At 37.8% G+C, this 19,603-nt stretch overlaps 1 protein-coding gene across 1 annotated transcript; it reads left to right on the top strand.

Moving 5' to 3' along the window:
- Positions 1-3,992: 3,992 nt before the first annotated feature.
- On the top strand, positions 3,993-13,017 carry PTCHD3 (patched domain containing 3; the record flags this gene model as incomplete). Its single annotated transcript, XM_081933082.1, has 4 exons — positions 3,993-4,748; positions 7,379-7,500; positions 10,040-10,185; positions 11,495-13,017. The coding sequence occupies 4 exons, from the start codon at positions 3,993-3,995 to the stop codon at positions 13,015-13,017; spliced, it is 2,547 nt and encodes an 848-aa protein (XP_081789208.1).
- Positions 13,018-19,603: the final 6,586 nt, after the last annotated feature.

Below are 19,603 nucleotides of genomic sequence, written 5' to 3'. Positions count from 1 at the left end.
TCAGAATCTGGCCATAATTTCGAACATGACTGACTTATTTTTCATGCACATTCTGGATATTTTCCTTAGCTAATCTTCTCTGATTTGAATTCCTAGCCTGAAATTTAAACAAGTATGGTAGCTACTGCCAAATACATACTTGCACATGCAATTTCCATTAACTCCAATCAGAGTTCCAGGAAGAAAATGCATCTTTTCTAATGTCATGAAATATTTCCATAACTTTTATAGCTGAGATAAAATATTTGAGTGATGCTATCAAGAAACGATGCACACTGCAAAAGGTTACAACAAGCAAACTTTAATAAGTGAGATTTCAGAGGAAAGAATTTATCTACTTAACTATTTAAAATTAAAGCATGTTTTCCAAACACAAAGATCATCTTAGTATTTTATTTAATTTTTATTTTTGTACTCCAAATTTTAGCATATTTAACTGTACTTTTAAATGGCCACTTAAAGACTGATAATTAAAAATTAGAAATTGACAAATAAATGTAATACAGTATTAAATATCTATAGTGCTATCCATCATTTTTTTTTGAAAAATGAAAAGCTATACTAGAAAAAAATGAAAAAAAGAATCTGTCAAAAATCAAAGTACACAAAAAAATTGAGAATGCATGTCCACATATATGTATGTTTATATTTATACAGATAGTCTTAAAACCATTCATTTAGTGAGTTTTAAAACATTATTTTTTTAAAAAAAATAACCCTGATTATTATTATTTTAAAAAATAATAATCAGGAGCATCCATAATGAAAATGTTAAGGTGTATTCACCAACAAAAAAGTGCCGCAGCTGCCATTTTGTAGATCAGGAATTCTGGGGATTTTCTTTTTTTTAATTAATGCTTAACTACATAGCACAGCTTAAAGTTTGCAAACATGTGGCCTAAAATAGATGTAATCAAATCTTAAATATACTTAAAGAAATGAGTCAAATGCGATGGATGTATTGGGGGAGGTGGAAATTAACATAATGAACTTGTTTAACATTGCAGTTGCTGTTGTTTTTGCCAATCACATTGGCTAAGCTTTCTCTAGTTTACAGCACTATTTCTTACAGCAAAGTGTATGAGCAGCAATCCCTGATACATTCACACCAGGAAACTATGGATGTTACTTTATGTTGTGCCCAATGTATGAGGCTTTCCATGACTTCCAAGCTCCATTCCTTTGATTCTTGAAGGAGATTGGGGGGTGGTATTTCTTTATATTTATATAGTGTATATTATTCTGTGCAGTATTTCTAGTTATGTAGATCACCAGAAGGATGAAACTGGTCGCGTTCTGCCTCCTGGTGGTCTATATAAGTAAATTCAGAGATTTGGAGGACTAACAGTGTGACAACAGCTCAAAATACAGGTATTGCTCCACAAAGTATCTTCTGTGCTCATCCTCTGTGCGTTCGCGTAGAACTACAAAGGATTCCAGACAAACCAGAACACTCAACTACAATTTGTTGAGTTGGAATAATGTTTGAATCTATAGAGAAGAATATTATCATGTAACAGTGGGAGATAGTTAAGAAAATTACCAAATTCCTCTTTTCATTGAAATAGGAGGGGCTTAACTATAAATGAATAAAAATAGTTTATTTATTGCCCAGCTTTTGAATGATACAGCACTGCAGTAGTGAAGAAAAAGAGACGTGAATTGTGTACAGTATTCCCAAAAAATGTATGTAGTATTTCTCTGCTTTTTTTCCTCTAGCAATGTTTTTCAACCATGGCAATTTAAAGATATGTGGACTTCAACTCCCAGAATTCCTCCTGAAAGTTGCCAAAACACTATCCAAATGGATGAGGCCAAAACACATTCCCTTCCACCTTGCAGTCCAAGAACAAATAATTTAATTAGAGTAGAATATGATTGCTAAGCATTGGAGGGGAATTTTTAATACAAAAACAATTCAAGATGTTTGAAAATAAAAGGCATTTGAAATATGGCCCTAGAGCAGTGTTTTTCAACCTTGGCAACTTGAAGATGTCTGGACTTCAACTCCCAGAATTCCCCACCCAGCATTCGCTGGCTGGGGAATTCTGGGAGTTGAAGTCCAGACATCTTCAAGTTGCCAAGGTTGAAAAACACTGCCCTACAGATACTTATTTCAAAGCATTTTACCCACGTGTACTTATTTTGTTAGGTTTATATCATCCACAGATATTTATATAGTCTGTTTTCAAACCAGGATAAATTAATATTATTCAAGTGGGACTATTCAAGTGGGTCTTCGATATAGCAAGATTGTTTTGTTTTGGTATAGCAAGCTTGTTTTGTACTTTTTAAAAATTTGTAATGTTTCTGTTTAAACATTTTGTGGACTGAGGGATCCTTTGTGCTCTCTGGACTTGGTTTTCTTGCAGACACTTCATTTCCCAAACTAGGTAACACCATCAGTGCTACTAGGGAGTGGGATTTTCAATTCATATTCTGTCAGCAGTGGTGGGAGTAGAGGCTCTTTGGTTGGGCTGTTAACTGTTAGCTTGTTTGGCAGTTCTTTGATTGGGGTATTATTTACTTCTTGATCATTGGTCCTATGCTAATCTTGGTGTTAATCTATGCTCATTTGGGTATTGATTGCTGGTGGGGAGGTGTTTAAACATTAAACAAGAAATCTATATCTCAAACAAGAAACTGCCAAACAAACTAATAGTAAATAGCCCAACCACAGAACCTCCAAAGACCTCCCCACCAACACTGACAGGTTAAGACACTATAACAATGATGGCTAACCTTTTTGCCATCACATGTCAAAAGCAGGGGGAGCACAGGGGGGTTGTGAACAAGCATGCCCACACCCATAATTCTATGCGCACTGCCCCACATGCATGCGCATGCGACCCCCACACTCTCCCTACTTTTGGTATGCGATGGACCCATTTTTTGCCCTCCCCAGGCTTCAGAGGCTTTCTAGGAGCCTGGGAAGGGCAAAAACGGCCGCCTGGCCCCACTGGAGGACCTCCGGCGGGCAACCCGGAAATCCATTCCTGAACTTCCTGTTTGCACATTGTGTTGTTTGTTGCCCTCTGGAGGCTTCAGTAGAGGCACTAGAATGTTAATTGTTAGCAAACACCTCCTCATTAGCACTGATGTTGTCATCTAGTTTGGATAATGAAACACCTGCAAGAAAATGAATGGTTCAAAGTCACTCAATGTATCTTGATGGTTGAGGGGTTTGAACCTGCAACTCCACAGTCCCAGCTTTACTTTTAAATACTATACCACACTTTCATCAGTGAAAAAACAATTTTCAAAGTGGCTTAGAAATTGCTCTGACACTAATTCTTTAAATAATCCTTCTTAATGTGACCCAATCTGAAGTAAAAAATGATCCATAGATAATTTGTTAGGTAAAAGGAAGAAAAGACCCCAAGATATTTGATTATTCAGCAGAGTTAGCAAACTCATTCTGCTTTTCTTTTCTCCTGTTTTATCACGCTGGAATAAGTGTTGTAATAAGTATTTTTTCAATCATTTTGTGAGGAATGATGCACTTCATTATGGGATGTGCCATGGGGACATTTCCTTAGCTGAGAGCAATATGCACCAAAGGCAAATTCTTTGTGTGTCCAATTGCACTTGGCCAATAAAGAGTTATATTCCATTCTTTATACTGCAGCCAGGAAAAATAAACATTATTCTTAGCTGTGATTGTCCTACAAGCAGTGTCCCTGAAGTATGAATTTTTCCAGAGGAACGGAGTGAAGGAGGAGCAGAAGTTAAGATTCCCTTGCCTGGGGAATTTAAATCTGCATGGTACTTGTACAAGAACCACCTGAGCAGGGAGGGCTAGGCGCTCCTTCTCCAAAGGGCCTCGCTCAGGAACCCGCCGCGCGTATTCACGAGCGCGAGGGCAGCCGCACCAAATGGAATGCGCTCCGGTCCTGCGAATAACGGTCGCTCAGCCAGAGAGCGGGAGGAGGCGGCGGCGAAGCGCGGAAACGATCGCGCCGGAGCCGTGACGGGAAGACCGGTTGGAGGAGATGGGGAGCCGTTTCTACCGCACCACCTGCCTCCAGGAGCCCCTCTCGCGCGCGGTCCGCCTCTTAGGTGCCTCCGTGGGGACCCACCCGTGGCCTTATCTCCTGGTGCCTTTGGTGCTTTCGACCGCCCTCTCGGTCGGCTTCATCTTCTTGCCCAGCCGCCAACCGAACGACCTGGAGGAGCAATTCACGCCCATCGAAGGCCCCGCCAAAGTCGAGCGAAGTTTCGTGCGGAAGTACTTCCGCACCGACGACGCCCATAACTTCTCCCCAGAAAGACTGAGCACCGAGGGCGCTTATGCCACTTTAATCGCCGTGGCCTCTCAACACGGCGACTCGCTGCTGACGCGGGAGGCTTTCGCCGAGCTGTTGACGCTAGACCGGGCGGTGCGCGGCATCCAGGCGGCGGGGCTCTCCTTTGACCGACTTTGTGCGCGCAACTATGGCCGCTGCCTCAGCGCCAACCCGCTCCTGAGCCTCGTCCAAGACAACCCAGCCTACATCGAGGTGTTACTGCCCAATTTAACCTTCCCGCTTTTCAGCGGACGGTTGTTCTTGGGCTTCTCCATTGGGGGGGTCAAGCTGGGCCCGGGCGATGAGCCTGCGCGGCCACTCCTGGAGGCCCGAGCGGTGCGCCTCATCTACTTCCTTCAGGAGGATGAGCCCTTGAAAGAGGAATCCAGCACTCTCTGGCTGAAGGCCTTTCTGGAGCGCATCCCCTTAATGGTGGACGCCCTGAACCTTACAGTCCTCGAGGTAGGGCTCAGTTAGGAAATGTTATTTTCAAATTTTCCCCCTTTCTTACATTTCATTGGAAACCTGCCCATTTTTTTTGAGCATAGGCAGGTTATGGAAAACACTAATAGTTCCTAAACAATATTCTTGCAAAGCTCCCTTGCTTACAGCATCACTTTCATACAAGAGTTCTGCAAACTTCTCACCCCAGATTTTGAGGATCTCCTTGGTCCCTTGAAAAATTTCTTGTCCTTTCCAGCCATTCACTTGACTTGCTTTGGCCTAGTCACTTTTTCTTCATGTTCTTGTTTTTTTATAGTTCTATATCCGTCTGAATGACTTCTATAAGTTCTATCCTCAAACTTATATCCGTCACCTCACACACACCCCACAGTCATGTGCTTGCAATTCAGGTACTTTTCTTCAATCAAATTGAATTTACAATGGTTGCATCATCTTGTGATCACATAATGGATGCAGCCATCCAACAAGCAAAATCAATTGAGAAAACTGGATTCACTTGACTGTGATTCACAATCACTGTTGAAAATGGTCATAAAATTAGGTCCAGTCATGTGATGGCTCACTTAACACTGCAACACTTAGCACTATCAATTCCAGTCCAAATTGTGGTCATAAATTTAGGACTACCCGTTATGCTTAAACCATATTTTCCAAATGAGCTGTTTTTTCTCTGCAGATAATTTACCAATCACCATCCACATTCATTCTTAGATTTCCAAATGGCCCATTCATTTCTTTTGTGTTTTATTTTCTTCACCAACGCCATTTTCAATTAATACATTAACTCTGAGTGTCATCCAGGATTTACTAACATTCACTCCAAATCCTTTCATTTTCACTATTTGCTAGAGCATAAATGTAGCTGTCATCTGTCTGCACAATAATCTGAATGAAATCAATACTTTATGATTTAAAGTTCTTTTATTTATAATTACATTTATATAATCATTTCTATAACTAACTTCTATCTACAGCAACTTCATTAATCAGCTTCAATTTGCAAGATTAAACTTATCCTCATTTATCTATTATATTTGCCCTTGGTTTCACAAACATACTACTTTTCTTACCATTGTTTCATTGTTAATTCACAGATTTATTTATTCATGGGCATATTTATTTACCTTACATTCCAAATTGCAATCTTTCATATGTCATGGCCATCACCAAATATGGATATTGACTACTACTGTCCATCATAGCTTTGGTTCCATTCAGACAATGTTTTTTAGTATCATAAAGAGGGCATAGAGTAGATCACCACTATTATTCACACCTGTGCCACATGTAACCAGTCCCTCCTAATGTAATGGAAATTACTAGCCAATTATTATCATATTTTAGCCATTATATCCTTAACTCTGCCAAACCCACAGTTTTTTCTCAAGTATGTTCATATTTTATGCAAGCTAGAACTCTAATTAGAACTCTAATTTAAAGTATTTTGTGATTCAGCATACATGCCACTTACTAGAAAAACATACTTAGGAAATGAGGCAATAACACAATAACTTACAGTATACAAAATGTTTTAAGTATTACAGTATTATAAGCATTTTTTGTTTTAGAATTTTATGGGTAGACCTTAATTTAATGATCATTTGTTCAGCAACCATTTAAAGTTAAAACAGAGATGAAGCAGTAGTCGACTCTTGACACTCTCACAATCGTGTGATTGTGGCCTTACTACCAGTTGCAGTGCCCTACAATCAAATGATTGCCGCTTGTGACCTTCCCTTCTGGCATCTCTAGAAAATCAATGGGGAAGAGGACTGGGAAGTAGTTTGGTAAGGATTTCCCATCACACATCCTTCCCACCCCTTCTTCCACTGTACCACAGTGGCCCATCGGACACCCTTGTGCAACCTTGCCACTCCTTCCTTTCATACTCCCCAATTCTTGCCGTCCCATCCTCAAGTACCCTTTCTAACTCTTGCCTTGTCTTCTATACACCTTGCACACACCCCTGGAGAATTGCCACCTCTGCCTCACATCTTCACATACTTCCTACACACCTTCCCCAAGTCTTGTCACATCTCCCTTGTGTACTTTCTCTGACCCTTGCTATTCTTCCCACTAATCCTTTCCAGCCTCACTACATGCTCTGTTCACTCTTGCACAATGTTCCAAAGCTTTGCTGCATCTCTTGCACCCTCGTGTTCTCTCTAGTGCTTCCTGTGCAACCTTCCCAAATTTTGTCATATCTTCCTTGCACCTTCCCCGAGCCTTTTCCACATGCAGCCCCACACAGCTGCAGCCACTTACCTGGCTGCAAGCTACTTGGGACTTACAACTTCCTGCCTGCTCCTCCCATTTGATTTGGTTCCCTCTGCCACCTAATACGATTCGGTTAACTATAGCAACCAAGATGCTTTACAACCTCAGCACTTTGAGAGGAAAATTCCATTCCAGTTGTTGTTGTTGTTGTTGTAAGTCAAGGACTACTTGTAAAAATATCCATTAACTTGTCTTTGTAATATATTAAAGGGTACAAAAATGGATAATAATGAAATATATTTTTATCTAAGCTTATTTTTAAATAGATAATTAAAATACATTTTAAGGCAAAATAATTGAAAGATTATCTTTCTCTTTCTCTCTCTCCCCTTTCCCCTTTAACCTGGCAGGTAGCCTATTTTACCTCACTGTCAAGACAGAATGAATTTGAAAACCTTGCTAACAATGTGATCCCATTGGTCTCCATCGCATATCTTTTAACAATAGTATTCTCAATTATTTCATGTGCAAGGTAAATTTTTCCTCTCACCCATTCTTATTAAATAACTTTATATTTTTATTACAGAATAAATAGTGTTCATATTCCAAAAAGTATATCTACATACAGCATACACATGTGGCAAGTTAGGCAGCAAATAAATGTAACAAATAAATAAGTACATATACATCAAATTATATTATTGTAGGTAATCAGTTATATAAAAAAAGGAAATGCAAAAACTACCAAACTCTTACTTGCTTTGGGAGAAAGGAACACACTTCCATTAACATTTTTCAATAGCAGAGGTAGACCTCGACTTACTAATAATAATAATTGAGCCAGGAATTATGGACATAAATTGAGACATGACCAAACCCATTTTTTTTACATTTTTTGCTGCAGTCACTAAGTGAACATCATGATTTTTAAGTTAAGCATGTTAGTTGTTAAGCAAATGCTGCATTTATTAAGCAAATTAGTTCAGTAAGTGGTGTTTTTCAGAAACTGGAAATAAACATTGGAAACCAGAAAAGCATGTTGTCAATTGCAGTCACATGACTGTGAGATGTTATAAGCATCCCGATCATAAAGGTGAGCTGTTGTTAAGCTCCCAAAATGCAGTCATGTAACTAGGGGAGGGATGCAATTTTAAAAAAGGTCAGAAGGAATTTTTGGAGGTCCCTCATAACTTTGAATGGTCATTAAGTAACCAATTATAAGTAAGGAACTACCTGTATGGCTAATAAAAATTGTCCTGTCAGTACAGTCTAATATGCTGCATCACCACTTAAAATAAAGCCAGTCAGAAATAGAATTCAATATATAGGTCGTTCTGAATTTGTGACCACAACTGAGCCCAAAATTTATGTTGCTAAGTGAGAAATTTGTTAAATGAATTTTGCCCCATTTTATGACTTTTCTTGCCACATTTGTTAAGTGAATCACTGCAGTTTTTAAATTAATAACTGTTATTGGTGAATCTGATTTCCCCATTTACTTTTCTAGTCAGAAGGTTGCAAAAGAAAGTCACATGACTCCTGGACACTGCGACTGTCATAAATATGAATCAGTTGTCAAGCCTCCAAATGTAAATCATGTAACCATGGGGATGCTGCAATGGTCATGTGTGAAAAATTTTCACAAGCCACTTTTTTCAGTGTCATAACTTTGAAAGGTCACTAAGTGAACTTTCTAAGTGGAGGTTTACCTGTAGTTTACTCCCAAGGAATTACACAAGATGCAGTCTTAACAGAACGTAATTCTTTTTCCTCTAAAGATTTACAGTATTCCCCAGTCTATGATTATAAACAATTGGTGCAATTACTGCATTAGTTGGTGCAATTACTGCATGACGTAGAAGTTGTGGTCACGGTCCAGATTCGCCCATGCCCTATTTAGTGAGGGTGGAGGAAGTGAAGATATGTCACATGACACTGCCGTGATGAAGCAAGTTTGAGACCCCTGACCTAGCTTGTCTGTTAAATAGCATGTTGTGCTTGTTAAAAATAGGCAGAGAAATTATGCACACACAAATGAAGTATATTTCCCATCCCTAATCCTAATCTATCCCAATCCCAAGGAATGAAATCGTAACTCTTCTTAGATTTCTGGTGAGATTATGCAAGGGATATAAGTTACCTAGCCAGAATATGATGTAACATAAATGAGTAATGAATGGCATGCACTAAAGGAAACTATCAGCCCCAGTAGATAGGATAAACCAAGAAATATGGTGAAGATAAACATTACATTTATGATGAAGGTAAAAAAAATATTTGCTAGTGGCTATAATAACAGAAAGTTGCAAATCTGATTACAAACAGTTTTTATTTATTTTTGTTTCTGTTTACACAGTGCCCTTAAAAAAGAAACTGTTTTCCAAAACATGTCACGCCATTAACACTTATTTACTGGTCTTTTGGATTCTTACCTCTTTCATTTAATGTGAGTCAAAGGAAGAATTTCCAGTTCATCTTTTGGGACAAAAATGTATTTTTTTTACATTTCCCACAATAATTTACTTTTGGGATTGTTGTAGAAGGGTGAAATATATATTGTTAGTATGGTTCTACAAAGGTATGCTTAAAAGTTGGTCCCATTGAAATTAATGTTATTTGGTCCCAAATACACACCCATATTTTTTAATGTAGTCAGCCGATACCTCCTCTTATCAAGAGAACAGTAGATGTACCACATAATATGACTAAGTTGGCTTTACCACAAACCTATGTGAAATGTGAGATTGTGTTAATTCTGTGTGTGGAAATAATGTCAGAAATACAGTATCTGAGTTCTTACATGATCTGAATTACAAATGTTTACTATACACACCAAGGGCTACAAATAATTTTGTGAAATATCTTTATTACTTTAAGCAATTTGATACATTTTTAAGAATGCAAGTTTCCATTTCTAAAATTAAGTATATTTCTGCTTATACAAGTTCTGTAAAATTTATTTATTATTTGATACCTGAATGTGAGTTCTTTATTCAATTTTGGAAGATATTAGAAATGCAGAATGAAATTCAGACTCTGTAGTGCTCAACTGTTTTCCATCCTTTTTATAGGCTAGATTGTGTCCGAACAAAACTCTGGGTTGCATTTTTTGGAGTTTTTTCAGCAGGCTTATCTGTCCTTAGCAGTTTTGGATTATTGCTGTTTTATGGGGTGCCGTTTGTTATCACAGCTGCAAATTCACCATTTCTTATACTTGGTAGGTAATAAATATATATATTCCTTTGAGCTTTCAACAGTTAGAAGTTCCATCTCTCCCAATTATATTTCTCCTTAGTTCTGATAGGTATTCTAAACTTCTCTGTAGTTCTTTCTAAAATTGGCTAAGGTTACAGTCTTATATATGAAATATTTTTCTCTGACATAATATAATCCCTTTTGAGCACAACTGTACACACTTCTGTGAACATCTCAGTGTGAGATGACTGTTACTCATGAATTCTACCACACTGATGATTTCTTATTTTTTATTTGCCTACCACAAAGTCTAACAAACTCGTTTTTTTCTCATCTGTATTAATTTTTAATTCAGACTACACTGTTTCCACTTTCATTATTCATTAATTTTGATCCAATTTTTTTCTTTTTCCTTATTTTTTACTATTGAAATAGATGTTTTTTCTTCAATATTAAATTATATTAAAATTAATTATATATGTTGATTGTCTTCTATTAAAATATTATATTCAAAAGAACCTTAGGATTTTATGATTCTATGCATATCCAGATGTAATTTGTAATTTTTCTTGAACGTCAATAATTTCATCACATATTTATCCTGCTATCATCTTAGTAACACTAAAATTGTTTGGAATCACAGTATCTGAGGAGCCTTGCTGCCTGTTTATACAGGTAGTCCTCAACTTATAACGTTTAGTAACTATTCAAAGTTACAATGGCACTTTTAAAAGTGACTTACAACCATTTTTCACATTTATGACTATTGCAGCATTTCATAGTCACATGATCAAAATTCAGACACTTGGCAACTGACTCCTATTTATGACATTTGCAATGTTCTGGAGTCATGTGATCACCTTTTGTGACATTCTGATAAGTCAATGGGGAATCCAGATTTACAACTGTGTTACCAACTTAATTGTGATTCGCTTAACAATTGTGGCAAGGAGGGTCATAAAATGGAGCAAAATTCATTTAACAAATGTCTCCCTTCGCAACAGAAATTTTGGACTCAGTTGTGTTTGTAAGTTGAGTGCTATCTGTACTTTCCTGGGCATTGGTTTTGTCTGTACCATATGACAGGGCATACAAATGTGAGGCAGAACCTTCTTGGGTATAAAATGTTTTCCTCCCTCTAACTAGACAGCCACTCAGGTTGTTCTTTTCTGGACCAAATGAAAATACTGGAGCTGTTGAATTGATCTCAAACAGGTTGATGTATCTCAGGATTTGTTATCTTAAAAAAATATGAGTTGCTGATCATGTTCCTTGTATAATTTGCTCTCTTTATCATGTGAAAACTGACTCCTCTTTCTACCATTATCCAGGAATTGGTGTTGATGATATGTTCATCCTGGTATCCTGTTGGCAGCATACAAAAGTAAAGGATAGTGTCATAGACCGGATGGCTAACACTTATTCAGAAGCAGCTGTATCAGTTACTATCACAACGATGACAGATGTTTTAGCTTTCTACATTGGAATTGCAACTTCCTTTCCATCAATTAGATCATTTTGTATCTATACAGGAACGGCTTTCATTTTTTGCTATGTATACAACCTGACATTTCTTGGGGCTGTTCTAGCTCTAAATGGTAGAAGAGAAAAAAGTAACAGGCATTGGCTAACATTCATGAAAGTTTTTTCGGAGCCCCAAGATTCTCGGGGTGATATGTATAACCGATGTTGCATAGGAGGATTTTATGATGCAGCTACTGGAGCTGAGATTGAACATCCCATGAATTTTTTCTTCAGAAAGTATTATGGTCCCTTCCTTATGCACACCTGGACTAAGGCTGTTGTGGTAGTGCTATATGTAACATACCTAGCAACTAGTTTATTGGGATGCTTTGCACTTCAAGAGGGCATAGATCTTCGAAACGTAGCAACAGATGATTCTTATATCATTCCTTACTACAACCTTGAAGATCAGTATCTTTCAACATATGGTCCAAGGGTAATGGTAATAGTTACTAATAGTGTAGCATATTGGGATATAAATGTTCGTGATGGTATTGAGAACTGTTTGAATATTTTAGAAAATGGATACTATGTGGAAAAGAATTTTTCAGAGTCATGGCTAAGAATTTATGAAAATGTTGCTAAGAACATGTCTCTAGATTTAAATGATCATGACGTATTCATTACAAATTTACCTGCTCTATTCAGAGTAGATCCCAATTCTCAGTGGAATATTAATATGAGTGCAAAAGAAATAGTAGCTTCTCGGTTCTTTATACAGACCATAAATGTTAGAAATTCATTGGATGAGAAAAATCTTTTAAAGCAGCTAAGACATACTGCCAATCATTGTACGATACCACTAATGGTTTATCATCCAGCTTTTATACACTTTGATCAGTACCTTGTTATAAATCAAAATACCATTCAAAATGTTCTGATTGCAACTGGGGCCATGTTAATTATTTCTTTGCTGCTGATTCCCAGTCCTGTTTGTTCTTTGTGGGTAACTTTTACTATTGGCTCTGTGATTGTAGGTGTGTCTGGTTACATGGCCTTCTGGCATGTAAATCTTGATTCCATATCTATGATCAATCTTATTATTTGCATAGGATTTTCTGTAGACTATTCCGCTCACATATCCTATGCCTATGTTTCCAATAGTAAAACCAGTGCAAGAGAAAAGGCAATAGATGCTCTTTTCCACCTGGGTTACCCAGTTGTGCAGGCATCTGCCTCCACCCTTGTAGGAATTTCCGTTCTCTCTATGGCAACCACCTATGTCTTTAGGACTTGCTTTAAGATAATGTTTCTTGTTATTACACTTGGAACTCTTCATGGTCTCATGTTCATCCCAGTGTTTTTAACATTTTTCAGTTATTGTACTTGATTCTCAAATAGATAACAAACAAAACAATGGTAAATGCTTATGGAAATTACTCAGTGTAATAAGAAACTTGCTTTAAATGAAAACATGGGACTGCTAACTACTAATAGAGGAAAAAAAGTAAGCTAAAATTTCCTCCATTTCAGGAAGATCTAATTGCTCATAATGAATTGTTGTACGTTAATCAGAAGAAATGGACAGATAAAGCCTGTTTTATAATAAGCTATTCAAGATTTATTAGAACAATTCTTATGGTGCATTTATTTAGGCATTCATGATTAATGTAAAATGGGATCAGGATTGTTCGGATGCTGATAAAATGAAACCATTCTATTTAATGCCACATGGTGGTGATTGCCACAATGTACATGTGGAAGAATGCAATTAGGTACAAAAAAGCGTGGAATCGCTGGTAGTATCATGATCATAAGGCATGACAAATCAGATTTGTAAAGAATCTGGACTCATTTGATATTGAGGTAAGGCTTTCGTATTGTATGTTTTCTCAGTTCATACTTCATGCCCATCAATAATGGGAAGAGGACAAGCAGACCATATTCTAGCAACAAAGCAAGCCTAACTTTAACATGAATATTACTAACAGCTGCAAACTACCCATATGCTGTATTATAGTTTCCAGATAATTAAAATGTCTGGATCATCTAAAGTGAATCGATCCATTCTTTTAAATTTCTCTCTGCATGTCATCTTGGCTGAAAGAAGCATTGTACCATATTTAGGTAATGTAACTCCAAATGAATCACAAATGGACAATTTATGGCTACAGAAATTGCAAGTTGGGACTTTCAGATGCATTTATATGTAATTCTATTGTATCCAGACTTGTTATATTATCCCAATATGTTCTCCGGACAAAATAGCTGTTAGCCACATTGGCAAACAGCATAGATTTGATTCCTTATACGTTGAAGATACTACCCTATGCAAAATAGAGCCTAATATCTATAAAATAAAATTTTATACAAATCTGAAAGCTGAGATAAATTATTCAGATCTTCATAATAAAATTTATTTTATTATTTATTTCATTGATACCTAGATTTTCCTCCCTCTCTTTTCAAAGATGAATATCAGCTATCTAAATGGAAATATCACTAAATTGTACTGTAGGATAAAGATTTGATTGGAGCAAAGAAATTAATCTTTAACTGATTTTTAGGTGTGTGTCCCCTCAGCATTATATGTGCCCATACTTCCTATTTAAATATGATTTTGATAATGGAGGTCTGACTCTTCATTACCAAAATATTTTACACACTGTAATAATTATTCCACTTCAGTAAAAATGGCAACAGCTTTTATTAGTTTGAGATTTGTATCCTGGCTTTCTTCTGAAGGCTCAAGGCAGTCTTATGTGAGAAAACCGAACGCACAGGTTTTTGGGGATGGAACAAATGGATCTTGATGCATTGTAGTTTCCACCAGTTGCCTTGTTCATAATAATGTTGCTTCATGTTCTCCCCACAATAGAACCTTCTAACTTAGGTTGCAGTAAGAAATATGATTGGTTCAAAGTCACTGTGAATTTCCCTGATGAATGATGGGTTTGAAGTTGGTTCTCGAGTCCTAGCTCCAAACTGTAACCAGTACACCATGCTGACCATAACCATTTATCAGTATTTGTTGCCTGACAAATACAAAAGAAAAGTTAACAAGCTTATATAGTTCTTGAACATACAGCTCATAATAAACTGGTCACATACTCACAAAATATAAGGCTTCAGCTAAATGTTAAGTGGAACGAATGAGCCCTGTGATACCACTCAACAATTGGCCCTAACCAGTTTCCCACTACCATATCCACAGGATTTACCCATTCAAGAAAGAGAAGAATCACTGAAAGCAACTCAAAACTCTTAGCTTTTGCAGATTTCTTAATTTAAGTCAGGATTTGGCAATTAGACTTGCAGATTTCATTCATTTTTTCCATGAGATTTTTAAAAGTTATTAACAATTACTTTAAAAAATAAGAATGGGACTATAAAATAATCAACTTTTGCTTTCTGTAAGACAGTTCAACTATACATTAAATATATCTGCAAATAAATGACATGGACAAGAAATCTATTTCAGTTCTCGTGGTTTATGAGTAATTAGCAGAGGAATCAGAATGCAGAGTTTTCTATTTTTCCTCTACAGAAAAATCTAAGGTTTTGATTACAGTCAATATTTTCATACTCAAAAAATCTTGTGTTTCTCTTACTTTCCTCTTAGTTCACTCCGAATCTTCTATTCAGGTCTAGTGAAATCTCATTATACTGAAATATTTAAACAATTTGTCTCCCATTTGTTCTCCATGATAAATTTGAGCAAATTTTGAAAAGCTGTTTCTTTTTCAGAACTTATTTAATTGTTTAATTAGCATTAGTTAAGTTTATCAGCAAACACCTTGCTTCCATAAAATGCTGGCTGAAAGTTAGTAAACAGGGAGTATGCCTGACTTTCATTAGCCGGGAGTAGAAAGCACCATATAGAAGGCCTCTCCCAAGAGATGTATGTCTGCTGATCAAGGGTTGTTGTCACAGGCCAAAGAAAGGTCATCACCTGAGATAGGAGGGGCTTTATGCTGGTGCTCTGATGTGCTTCCCATATCTTCCTTCACAGAAATGGCAACAGCATCACTTATCCTTCAACTAGCCATCCATAGAGGATGCTCTGTAGAGAAATGTCCATGGGTACAAAGAATCAACTATTCCAGTTAGCAGACTGGGAAGAGGGAGCATAAAGTGCTTGACCTAATCCAATGCATATTCATCATGGTCCGCCATTGAAAGCTGTTTTATTTTACAAAATGATAAGATCAGTCCACCTGTAGATTTTAAAGCTTAGGCAGAATCATAAGGAATCATGATCTAAAAACAGTTTCATAAATGAGAATCAGCTGTAAGCTTTGCCTGTTTAAAAAAAAACAGACATTAGTCAAGATAAATTGCATATCTAATTTAGCCATAAAGCTAAAATAATCTATTGCCCTGAGTGCAACATTTCTGAAAATATACCAGTTAGCACACTAGCCTTTGCTGTATAATGCAGGTTTAAACCTTGAGCAGACTTCTCCAGTACTGCACGTACAAACGTATTGTGTCTGTCATTCAGGGATGGCTGCATAGGTCTTCTTTTTATATGTCAGCAAATTTTAATGTTCTGACTAGGAGGTCCTAAAACAGCAAAGGACAGAGCAAGAAGTTGGATCATCCATCAGCATGCAAGACGTGCACGTCTACACAATAGGCAGTTGGGATTTGGGAAGTATTTGCATTGGGCTGTCTGCAGCCCTCTGCAACATGCTGCTCACACATCAACCCCTTAACAGTATAGTTATGCAGCAATGACTATGGACAACTATGGGTAGTCTAAATCAGCCTTTACCCAGCATCAATTCTATGAATTCAGACTAAGCTGAATCTAACAATATTTTCTAATTATGAACATGATTCTTACTAAAGAACTCTACATCATAGATTCCTTGATTTCTGGCTTACAAGAAATATTCTTGTCTTGCATTCATTTAGCTTCACATAATGTATGTAACAATTGAATTACAATGGAATCTCAAACCTAGAAAACAAATGATCCCTCCTCCCTTTATGGACGCAGTGGTTCAGTGGCTAAGATGCTGAGCTTGTTGATCAGAAAGATCGACAGTTCAGCGGTTCAAATCCCTAGCACCACGTAATGGAGTGAGCTCCCATTACTTGTCCCAGCTTCTGCCAACCTAGCAGTTCAAAAGCATGTAAAATGCAAGGTAGAAAAAATAGGGACTACCTTTGGTGGGAAGGTAACAGCATTCTGTGCGCCTTCGGCATTTAGTCATGCCATCCAAATGACCACGGAGATGTCTTCAGACAGCGCTGGCTCTTCGGCTTTGAAACGGAGATGAGCACCACCCCCTAGAGTCAGGAACAACTAGCACATACGTGCGAGGGGAACCTTTACCTTTACAGTGAAATGCCATGTCAGTGGTATTTGTATTCTGCCATACTACAGAAAAAACAGATAGATATGAAGGAATAATTTTCTCTGCCACATGCATCTCTATACACAATAGCCAGATGAGTTTCTATCTGTATTCTAAAGTTTAAAAAACTCCAGAAACAACTAGTTTAATTACCACCAGAAGTGCCCCCAAAGAATAAGCACTGAAAAAGCAGGAAGCATTTATTTATTTATTTATTTATTTGATTTGATTTCTAGACCGCCCCCTCTCCCCGAAGGGACTCGGGGCGGTGTACAGGTACCAAATTAAAAACCATACAAATAATCATAAATATAGTTAAAATCGAATTAAACTTTAAACCCCTGTACAAATTTATAAAAATTAAAAACTTAGCCTAAGACCAACCTGTGAAATTTAAAAATACAGACTGGGGTGGGAGAGCTGGAATTAGGCCAAGCCGGCTAGATTAAACAGGTGGGTTTTGAGCTTCTTACGGAAGGAGCGGAGGTCCATGGTTGTTCTAATATCAGGGAGAAGGTCATTCCAGAGGGTCGGGCCCATCACAGAGAAGGCCCTTCCCCTGGGCGCCGCCCGCTGGCACAGCCTAGTGGACGGCACCCGGAGGAGTCCCTCTCTGTGTATCAGTTTTTAAAGTTAGTTTTCCCAAATCTAAATGGGTAGGAGAGATACCAATTAACCTGAACAGAGCCAGAAAGGAAGATGAAATAGAGAAGATTACATTAGATGCATATAAAAGGAACATTAAGTACAAATTCACTATAGGAATTGGTCTTTCTCATAGAGCGTCAGCCAATTCTGACTTCAGTTATTTTCCCATTAAAAGAAAAGAATCATAGCTTGGAAACCCTCTTTAAAATAAAGGAAGCAATGCTGTATCTCTGGCAAATATTGTGCAATAAGGCCCGATGTACAACACAGAGTTTGCTACTCTGCACAACACTGCAGCATTCTGATATTAAGAGCATCTGATAACATATTATCTATCTCAGTTAAACCTTCCAAATGAAAAAAAAACAGTCCTTTTAATCTAAAATATAAATGCAATTTCATTTTTGGTTTCCTGAGAAATTTCATCAGGAAAGTTAATTGCGCCAGAGATGAAGGAGAACTTTCCCCAAATGAAGAGTGAATTGGTTCAATTTCAGCTCCCTTCCTCCCCTTTTCTGACACATCCACAGACTGCTAATTGAGCAATTCCCCAAAGACGAAGATAACGCTCAGACCGGCAGCCTAGTTTGGTCTTCTGTTGCCTTTCATGCGGCTCAGGGCTATGTCATCACCAAGAACAGCAGGATGCTTCCTCCACCACAACCAGTAGATGAGAATAAACCTCACTCGGGTATTTTCTTTTGAGAAGCTACTTAATCTTCATTCAACTAGGTCCATGTATATCTTGTTCTTTAAAGAAAATTTGCACAAAATAGTTTTTAATGCAGGTGAAAGATATTGATGCTGAAAGTTGGTTATAAGAATCCTTTTCCTGGGCTATTTTTTACAAAGTAATTGAGCTATGACTAAATTAATGTTTTGTCAGTTGTTTAAATTTAAACCTCAATAATATCTTGATTGTCATGCAAATAGTTATTGGCGTGGAAATAAAACCTCTGTGCATGATAAGATCTTGGCATGCATAATATTTTAGTTGCAGACATGAGTAACATAGAAACATAGTGGCAAACCTATGACATGCATGGCACAGGTGGCGTGCAAAGCCCTCTCTGCGGGCATATGAGCCATCACTCTAGCTCAGCTCCACTGCGCTTATGTGCATGCCTCTCACCGGCCAGCTGGTTTTGGGGTCTCTGCCCCACATGCATGTGGGACAGAGCACATGCAGGAGATGCATGCACATGCATGAGGAAGTAGGGTGCACATGTGGGGATCATGTGCACACATGGGGTGGAGCATGTGTGGAGGGTTGCATACGCATGCATGGCGGTTGGGCATGCATGCACAGGGGTGAGCACATGCAGGTGGTCATGCGCATGCATGTGCAGAACATGGGGTTGCGCATATATTGCATTATGGATGTGCACATGCACTTTCAGCACTTGCCACCGAAAGGGTTAGCCATCAGTGATATAGAAGGTACACAAATCACAACCCAAGTTCAAACCAAGGACCGGTCCTCCTATAAAGTCAAATCCCTAGACCCCGTTTTTTTCTGTAGTCTACCCCTGAAAAGCAAATCTCTTTGCCCTTGGCAATAAACAGATCTCCTTTCTCACAGGTTTGTCTGGATTATTTGTTCTGGCACACCACAGCTCAAGGAAAGAAATTATTCTTCTAAAAGATTTTTTTAAAACCCTCTACATTATAACACTTGACCAAGAATATTTGAAAAAGCTATTTTGACAAACCATATCAGTTGTGGGTTGCCAATTTTTTTACTACCAGTTCGGGCACGTTCGCGACACTTCTGCGTATGTGCAGAAATGTCCAGGTGGGTGGGCGGAGCCTCCCATCGCTGCTACTACTGGTTCGCTTGATCTGGGTCAAACCCGGAACAACCCATCTCTAAACGATATATGCAGATGATCTTTAAATAAGGCTAAATTCGAGTACGGGAATTGTAAAAAATGTATGCCGATTATTAACTTTAAGAGCAAA

Source organism: Natrix helvetica, assembly GCF_964273705.1.
Source record: "Natrix helvetica genome assembly, chromosome: Z".
NCBI lineage: Eukaryota > Metazoa > Chordata > Lepidosauria > Squamata > Natricidae > Natrix > Natrix helvetica.
Note: the sequence above shows the minus strand (reverse complement) of the source record. Positions and strands in the feature narration are given on the sequence as shown.